This window comes from Lactuca virosa, chromosome 3 (genome assembly GCF_052849685.1).
Source record: "Lactuca virosa cultivar CGN04683 chromosome 3, Lactuca_virosa_CGN04683_v6, whole genome shotgun sequence".
NCBI classification, from domain to species: Eukaryota; Viridiplantae; Streptophyta; class Magnoliopsida; order Asterales; family Asteraceae; genus Lactuca; species Lactuca virosa.
Window position 1 is genome coordinate 229,232,275 of NC_136428.1, and position 9,613 is coordinate 229,241,887.

Here is a 9,613-nt window from a genome sequence, read left to right on the forward strand (position 1 = left end):
ATTGAAAATCATTATTCCGGAATTTCTGCTCCGGAATCACAAACCTTTTCCAAATCGAACTGAAATTTTTCTCCGGAATCACAAATCTTTTCCAAAATAACACTAAGTTTTTGACTCCAGAATCAAAACTCTCCCCGAATTACTTCTCATTCCGGACCACTTTTCAAAACAACCATCTTCCGGAGCACAACTCTTTATCCTCCGGATCATACTCTGTCCGGAACCGCTCATCCGGAATTCAAAAGGTTAATAAGGTGAAACGTTTTTTCAAAGGTTACTTTTTAAGAATATCCTTATCCTATCTTCCTCGTATTTCGTGACAAAATTTCACGCCCCCATAAAGCAACCATCGAATCGCCGTTTAGGGTTTTCCATTTCAAGCAACAAACAACCTCACCTTTCACCTCCCAGGTCAACTCAGCCCCCTAAACCAGTTACTCATTTAATGCAACCCGTTTCACTTTCGGATCCTCATCATTACCCCACTAGCCTGACCCACTTCCCTTACCTATAAATACCAATTAAAACCCCCTTTTACCTCTTTATGCGCTCAATACTTCCTAAACCCTTAAATTCTATCTGCATTCTTCGTGTTCATCAAGCATTCATAACTCTGCAACAATGGCTTCCCATTCTTCACCACAAAAAACTTCTCCAACCGCCTCAACTCCCAAGAAGTCCATTGCCAAGAAGAAACGATAAAAAGTTTCATCTTCATCAACCTCCCCTGAACCGTTTCTAAGAGACACGACGCAAACTGTTTTCCCTAAACCCTGAAGATTACGATGAATCTGTTCGTGTTATGGTTGAGTTTATCGCGAATCATCCCATCTCCATCCCTCTCACTAAAGTTCCTGAACCAACTCTTCCACTTCATCATCTCCATAGGGCTTTCACAAGAATCAAGGAAGTAGACGGTGTGTTAGAGACAAAAATCATTGGTGATCGAATTATTCCCATCTACAAATCTACTTTTCCAAAGGCAATCGGCGTGAAAGAAAACCCCCAGGGTTTTAGAGTTCAAGAGCCTACCACTGAAGAGTTTCAGACGTTTCTGAATCACATTGGCTACAATCAAGATTACAGGGCCAAAAACTTCAAGAAAACGGCCATCTCTGGACTATGGACGGTGCTGATGCACTTTATCATTCGAGGGTTGTCCGACAAGCACGACGGTATGGACTGGCTATATGTGGTCTATAGCATCTTCTCCGGACGCACAAATGCAGTCGATCTTCCGGAGGTCCTATGGCAAGATTTCTGTAAGTTTGCCATCAAGAGGAAGGATAACGAAATTTCAAGCCCTAGATTCTGGGCACTGACGATTCAACAACTCTTCCATGATCTTTTCGAACCAATTCCACTTTCCACCGATCCTCCAGAGGTATGTGTTTCATTCAAGGTTGTCAAGGCTTATAGGATTCCGGACCAATCCTCCTTTGGTCCGGTTAGACGACTTCCGGATCACATGTTGGCCTTAATCCCTTCCGATTCTATTTATTTGAAACAACATTTAGAGACTTCGGTTGTGTTTGACCCAACACAACATGCCCCAGTCTCAGTTGAGCCCACTTCGGAAGAGGCCAATCCTCCCACGTCCGGACCTAAGATTAAGAAATCTGCCAAACGGAAGAGTTCTCCCACAAAGCCAAAGCCTAAAAAGAGAACCAAAGTCAGCTCTTCCTCTCCAAAGGAAGATGCTCATGACATTCACACTGACTCTGGCCATCCGAACACCCCTCCAGCCCACTCATCTGAGGTACCCCTCAATGTTTCAACATCACCTGCACACACTCACTGGGAGTCTCCACATAATCCACCCTCACCTTCCCAAAAAGGTGATGACGGTGTTGACCATAGTTCCTTGCAGAGTCTCATTTTATATCCCTCTCGTTTCTCACGCAAGCACACACTCCGGAACCCCTGTTTCGGACCCCAAGCACTCTGGAGCTGGAGCAATCCCTCCGACTCTGGATGCCTCAACTAGTCTGATACCCTGAAGGTGTACAGGACGACCAGGTGCTAACGATCCCCAATGGGAAGATTATGTTAACAAGGTTGTTTCCAGACGTCCGGATCTGATAAGAGCTCAAGTGGAGGCCACTCTTACTTCAATGTACAACAGAGCTCATCAAAACAATCTTCCATATGTTCCTCCTACAGATGATGATGCCAATCGAGAACTAGCTTCGGAACAACCTACCATCACCACTCACACCAACGTATTCCAAACTGATTCGGATGAAGAACTCTCCAAACAAATAATGATCACTGATGAAGGCAAATCTGTTCCAGACCCAAACTTCATGTCATCCATCCACTTTCAATCCAAGCCATCAACCTCCAAGTCTACTTTTGACTTTGGATCATCTTCTTCAACCACTCCAGATGGTGGATCCAACTCCAAGCTACGTAAAGATGATGCCACTACTAAGCCTGGTCCATCTACACATACTTCATCACGACAAGATCCGCCGCAACATTCAGACTCTGACTCCGAATCCTCTGATGGTGATCACATTGATCCTTTTACTCTCCTCGAAATTCAAACCAATGTGTCAGATACTATGAAGAAGGTCTACTCAATCGAAACATCTGTAACAGATCTCACCACAAAGATGGATCAAAAGGTTTCCGGACTTGATTCCAAACTCGATGCCTACCTTCAGTCTCTTTCACAACAGTCCGGACCTGCAGTTGCGGAACGAGAAGCCCAACTAGATCAACTGATCTCTCTCCGCCTCAAGCATTCAATGGAAGAAGTTGAAGCTAAATATGATGCTTCGGTTGACCACTATCTCGCCACAATCACCTCTATGCTCAAAGTCCATGTAACATACACGTTCAGTTATTATGTTATAATATTATCAAATATTATATAATTATGAGCATTGAGTTCTAACGGATAGTTTTTACTAGAAATGAAGTAAAACTATGTTTAGAATCAATCGGAAAATATTGGAAGTCTTATGAGATTTCAATTAAAAGACAAATATCAAAATTCAACAAAAATATAAAATTTGAAATAAGTAAAATTTTATTATTGAAAGTTGTAAAGAATCTCGTTAGAAACATTTAGGCGAAAACCTCATCTAAATCCGAGTTATACCGAAGAAGTTATGACCAATCGAAGATCCGCGACAAAACCGGCACGACGCCGAATGACGTAAAAAGTGAGTTTTTGACAAACTACTTTTTAGCCTTTGTGATCTAAATAAAAGTCGTAGTATTTGTTAAACCGAGAATTTTGATAAAAAGAACGCCCAAATCTGACTTTGTATGAGGAAGTTATGATTTTTCTAAGTTTCAGCTTAGCAGTAGACAACTAAAAACTCGAATTTTAGAACGAGTGATTTTTAGCAGACACAACATAAACGAGAATCTAAGGTCTCGTCAATAGTAGTACAACGGTAAAAATACAGACAAAAACGGACATCGGATGAAGAAGTTACGAATTTTTAACGGATTTTCCTGTCCTGGTCTGTTAAAAATAATAATATTAAAAATAATGTCAAAATTAGCTGACCAAGTCTAAACGAAAGTTGTAGAGCATAATGTTCCCTACGCGTGCATATAAAGAACGTCAAAAACAGAGCTTGTATGCGAAAGTTATGGATTTTAGAAGTTTTTGGCACAAAAATCGAGAATAATTGCAAAATCCGAGAAAAATCGCATGGCCTGAGTTCGGCCACGTCACCCTCGCTCCTCGTGCGACACGTATCCGATGCGAGCCAAATCAGGCGCGCCCCGTGTTCGACGTCGATGACTCAGCCAAGGACCATCCGACGCGTGTGCACCCCCGTGTCCGAAGCAGCTGCGTCATCCGAGACGCTGGACCAATCCGAAGCCGACGCGTGCCCATATCGCATCCGAGCCTCGCCCCTTCTGCCGCGTGTTCCGAACCTCGCAGCCACCTGCCCCCTTCTTCTTGCTTCGGATCCGAGGCTCTCACCTATATAAAGGGTGCGAGACCTCTCGGTTTTTGTTGGAATTTTTGCCACTTTTCACCCCTAATTTTATATTTGAGCTACTTCCACTTCCCCCGAAGCCCCGCGATCATTTCCAACGCCCGAAACACGCCCCGAATTTCCCGAAGACCCCGAAAAATTTATCTTTTCGGTTTTAAAGCCCAACCCTCGCAGTGCCCGGTTTTCAAGAAAACTCCCGGTTTTCATTGAAGAAAGTCAATTATAGTAACGAAGTGCTGCCCAAATTACTATTTTAACCCCCAGTTATTTCACGGTGAGTTCAATATATAGAAAAAATTGTATGTTATGTGTTATATGTGCTATATGCTTTCCTGAGTTATTTTGGTTATATACTGTTGATCATGTAGAGCATGTCTCGTATCACTTCTGGTATTGGCTTTGAGCCTCTGGCCATGTAGAGCATGTCTCATATTATTCTGGTATCGGATTTATGCCTTTGGCCATGTAGAGCATGTCTCGTATCACTTCTGGTATTGGCTTTGTGCCTTTGGCCATGTAGAGCATGACTCGTATAACTTCTGGTATTGGCATAAGGCTATGTAGGGCTAAAAGCCTGTATATTCTAGCAAAATATTTAAATCAGAAGGTGTATGTCTTCTGTTCCATTTGGGCCGAAACTTTATTGACCGTATATCTTCGTATCAAATCATTGATTGATATGGAAAGTTTGTCACATGATTCACATATGCCTTTGTTGTTTCTTGTTCCTCTTTGCTTCTGCCATATTGAAGTGTATATATATATATATATATATATATATATATATATATATATATATATATATATATATGGCATAACGTTATATTGTATCTATTGTTGAACTCACTAAGCGTCACCGCTTACCCCTTTCAATGTTTAACAAATTGCAGGAGATAAGTAACCAGTATAATCGTATACTGTTGGAAGATTTTGAATAGTTTGAAACTATTGTCTTTTGTACTCACGTATGTATAATTTATAGTATCCTGGGAAGTTATGTAACATATAAAAATTTGAAATAGTCGGTTTGTATCCAGTCTTATGTAAACAACTTATCAATGTAAAATATTATTTAGTGAATATGCAAGTAGCATGTTTTGGAGTAACAACTGTTTTAATTATGAAAGCAAGTGTGGGTCTTTTAGTCAATGTCGACTTGGTGTCTGCTACCAACGATCTTATTAAGAAGACCCATGTTCGTCATGAGAAACAAATCCAAAGGCTGGAGAAGGAGATCAAGAAGAAGGATGAGATGAACCTTATAATTCAACAAGTCCTCATCAAGCTACTTCGATCCCCTTGGAACATCGTTGATGTTCCGAATTGAAAGTTTGATGAGATGTTAGCTGTTCTCGGTCATCTGTTCGATCACCTTGCTGCTCAAGCTCCCACTTCCGAAGCATACGATACCCTCACTCTTCAACTCAACATGGGCCTTCAGAAAGTCTTTTCCAAGTTTGAAGATCTAAAGGAATCTTTACTACTTGCACCGGTTCCAAGCTCCACTGTTGCAAGAGGGGGAGAAGGTCCAAGGAGACCATGGAAACCTTCCTCGGAGTTCACACTCCAAGATGAAGACTTGAATTCCGACGATGAAGTCCAAGTTGTCTCCGGACTTCTAGGAATTTCCTCTGATGATGAAGAAGACAGTGATGAAGAGAAATATGTCATCAAAGGAGTTCTAGGTGTCGAAGCTCCGAAGAAGCTATTCCTAAAGGCATTGACCGAGGAAGAAAAGAGGATATGGTCCGCAACCTCTTGGCTATCCTCTTTACCAGACACTCTTCAAAGGGCCATTCAAATGGCCAAAGCCAAATCCTTCCTTACATCTGAAGCCTTGCGAGCCAATCCTTCTATGCTCCCACCTATTCCGTCTCCAAAAATTGTTGCAATAGACCAGGGCTCTCTACTCCGGATCCCTAATGACATTCTGAAAGATCCTCTTCCGAACCCCACTCTGGAATTTGTGGTGGATGAAAACATGCAGGTCGTCATGGCCGCACTGAAAAGAGACAAAGGAAAAATGCCAATGACTGCTGAACAACAAGCCTTCCACCCCGGACATCCTCTCAAGCAAAAACAAGGATGGTCTCAGGAGGAAATCAACAAGGCTCTGGAGGACAGCATCCGAATCCAATCTCTTAAGGATAATCCTGATCTGATGTGTGGCATATCTCCTCTTTGCCGTGAAGGCATACTCCGTGATCTCGAAATCGTTCCGTACATGTACTACGATGTTCCCACCAACGATTCCGAACAGCTCGATCTTCCTCTCTCTCCTTACAGCAAGTACTACATCAAGTTTTCTCCTCTTCACCCAAATGACGATCCGGAAGTGATCCTCCGGACGGAACGAGAAAGGCTTGAAACATTCTACTCCAAGAATGCTCAACTGTTTAAGGAAGTATGGACTAGAAAAAGAATCACCAAAGTCCAAGGATTTGCAAGAAAAATCCTAGTGAAATTCGAACTAAACTGCCCACTATTTCGATTTCACGTCTTCCGGAACAAGCCTACCTACTGAACCATTACTGATGCAGACTTCCCTTCCTTGAATCCGAATGACAGTCTGACTTTGGCTGCTCACTTTCGAGGAATGCAAAACAACGATATTGGCATGGGTGCTTTTCATGCTGCTCTAAGCTTCCTCAAAGATTACGTCGCGGAATTTTGCAGATGCGACTATGAGCTGGCTCATCTCTATGGAACTGAAGACTTCATTGCGAAGATCACCTATGTTCTTCCGGAAGCTGATCTGCTTGAAAATGGTCTAATCGATGACCCGGTTCTAGGGTTTGTCTACACAACCAGGAAGACAAACAAGGACTTTTTCCGTGTCCTTGACAAACACCTAGTCCCAACCAAAGCACTCCGGAAGTTCATCTCTGGTGCGTCAAAGTCTAAAGCTCTGGAACAGTTCAAAGCAAAGTTTGTAAGTCAACTGACCTGGTACATTGAAGTCAGAGAATGGATGTTCCGAGCTTACACCTTCATCAAGGAAGAAGCAGTATAATTGAATGGATTGCTAAGTTCACTTAGGGGGAGATTGTTGGAACCTGAAAGTGAACCTCTAGCAATCCTAAGTCTAAATTCCGAAGTACATGTATTCCGAAATAAATGGTCCGGAGTCAAATGTGAAGAGTGATCCGGAATCTGTTCGGACCAGAAGAGAAGAAGATGCGAAGCTGAAGGCACTCCAGAATGATTCTCATGTCTGGAATGGATGCTGATCCGGAGTAACAATATTTTGTCTCTGTGCATTTATTAAGTTTGTCTTTGTATTGATGTGACATTTCATAGGACTTAGTCTTTTGTAATACTAGACAATCAGAATGTCAGAAACATTTCTATTGTCCAGTCCTATGTAAGTTTTCTAGTTAATTCACTGTAACCTTCACTCCTATTTATAGGAGCTTTCAATACAAAGTCAAGTACGGATCATTCACTTAACTTTTGGCATTTACTAAGTTATTTCAAACTTCTTTCAAACATTCTTCTTGTTCTTCATTTATTAGCTTTACCTTGATCATCCATTCTCATTCTTCATTTATGACTTGATCATTTGTTGAATACATTAACTTAGACTTGACTGGTCTTTCCAGGCTTGACTAGAACATTTATTAGTAAGCAGCCATTGATCTTAAGCATTCACTCATGGTTTGAGTTATCAAACCTTGTCCCTATGCATTAGATCTATTTTGTTCTTACACCTCTAACCTCATCAACCCCATGAATCTATGTAATCATTTTCTCCCAAAGAGCCTCTTGATTAGAGACAAATCTCCATCTCCACTTTTGAAGAAGAGCAAAGTTAAATGCATCTAGACTTCCAATACCAATTCCACCTTTCTCTTTAGAAGCTAAAACTTTATTCCAAAAAATCCAAGGAATTTTAGAATTACCATTATCGCTTCCCAAAAAAAAAACTAGAACAGAGAGTCTTTAATTAATTTTTTACTTGGACCAGCATTTTAAACATCGAAAGATAATATATACCTAACGAGCCAAGAACAGAAGAGACCAAAGTTGATCTACCACCACTAGACATCATACTAGCTTTCCATTTGGATAACCTCTTTTTGAATTTATCAATAATCGAATCCCAACTATTAATTTCAGCCATACTGACCCCCAATGAATGACCCCAATACAGGAAATATAGTTTTTCAACTTTATACCCTATCACATCAGCCAATCTACTAACTTCCGAAACATCAACACCAACCACAAACAAACTTGATTTATGAATATTTATTTTAAGACTAGAAACATTATAAAAGAAAAGCAACAATCTGACCACTCCAATGACGTTTTCACAAGACCATTTGGTCAAGAAGAAGATGTCATCAGCATACAAAAAATAGGACACCTGCAAGGAACCAATTCTAGCACCCGAAAAAAAGTTGCAATAACATCTTCTATAGCAACATGAAGCACCTCCATAACAATAATAAACAAGAAATGAGAAAGCGGATCACGTTAACGAAGACCTCTTTCAATAATAAATTCATCCGTCAAAGTTCCATTAATCAACATAGATGTCTTTGTCGAGTAAAGGCATCCACAAATTCAGTTTACCCACTTACTTACAAAACCCATGAAATACATAATCTGTTCAAGAAATTTCCAACAAACAGAGTCATATGCTTTTTCAAAATCAATTATAAACACCATCAACTTTTCTTCTTTAGTTTGAACCCATCAGTAATCTCATTGACCATGAGAGGACCATCAAAAATCTGTCGACTTGAGATAAAAGCAGATTGCTCGAAGCTAATGATAGAATCGATCATAGAAGACATCCGAGAAGCAAGGATTTTAGCAATAATATTATATTGCGCCCCAATCAGACTGATAGGGCGATAATCAGATACCACTACCGGACTCTCAACCTTAGGGATAAGAGTAATAAAAGAAGAATTGAAGCTAGAAGGGATTTTTCCAGTAGAAAAAAACTGGATCACAAAAGCCATGATATCATCTTTTAATTCACTCCAATATTTTTTATAAAAAGCGATAGTGAGTCCATCTGGTCCAGGAGATTTATCCGAACCACAGGCCCATATTGCTTCTCTGACCTCCTCCTAACCACTCGATCTTTCCAAAAAAGACACTTGCTCCAAAAACAAAGATTTGTACGATTCACTTCTATGCACCACAGGAGAGCCTTCAAATCTTTTGAACTTGTCTTTGTAGAAATTAAAAAATATATATTTAACTTGGTTGGGTTCAGTAATCCAATTTCCTTCATGTTTAACCCCATGAATCATCAATTGTCTTCATTTTAATTAAACAAAGCATGAAAAAAACTTACCATTTTCATCAGCTTCCACACCCCCATTGAATTTTAGCTTTTTGAATCACATCTACCCTTTCAAGATTTTCTAAATCACTAAGTTCTTTCAACAAATTCTTCCTGCTGAGCATCACTTCCGAAGTCCCATTCCCACTCTCTAAAAGCTTCTCAGGTTCATTAATAGCCAAAAGAAGATCTCTTTTTTTCTTCACCCTCTCGACAATAAGACCACAAGACCATTCTTTTATTTTAATTTTGACCATTTTCATTCTATTCTTAAAAACAACGAAATTGTTTGAATCCAAAGAAACAGGGGCATTAGACCATGCGTTTTAAACACCTCCTCGCA

General features: G+C 40.4%; 1 protein-coding gene across 1 annotated transcript; it reads right to left on the minus strand.

The window, feature by feature from the left end:
- Positions 1-7,703: 7,703 nt before the first annotated feature.
- Positions 7,704-8,941, minus strand: LOC145164446 (uncharacterized). The gene is made up of 4 exons (XM_079083162.1): positions 8,687-8,941; positions 8,559-8,579; positions 7,965-8,337; positions 7,704-7,834 (listed from the first exon to the last, which is right to left on the minus strand). The coding sequence occupies exons 1-4, from the start codon at positions 8,939-8,941 to the stop codon at positions 7,704-7,706; spliced, it is 780 nt and encodes a 259-aa protein (XP_078939288.1).
- Positions 8,942-9,613: the final 672 nt, after the last annotated feature.

Coding starts and splice junctions, on each gene's coding strand:
- LOC145164446 (XM_079083162.1), bottom strand. CDS start 8,941: ATGGCTTTTGTGATCCAGTTTTTTTCTACTGGAAAAATCCCTTCTAGC. Junction 8,580..8,686: donor TTTTTGATGGTCCTCTCATG/GTCAATGAGATT, acceptor TTTCTTGAACAG/ATTATGTATTTCATGGGTTT. Junction 7,835..7,964: donor TTCTGTTCTTGGCTCGTTAG/GTATATATTATC, acceptor TTTGGAATAAAG/TTTTAGCTTCTAAAGAGAAA.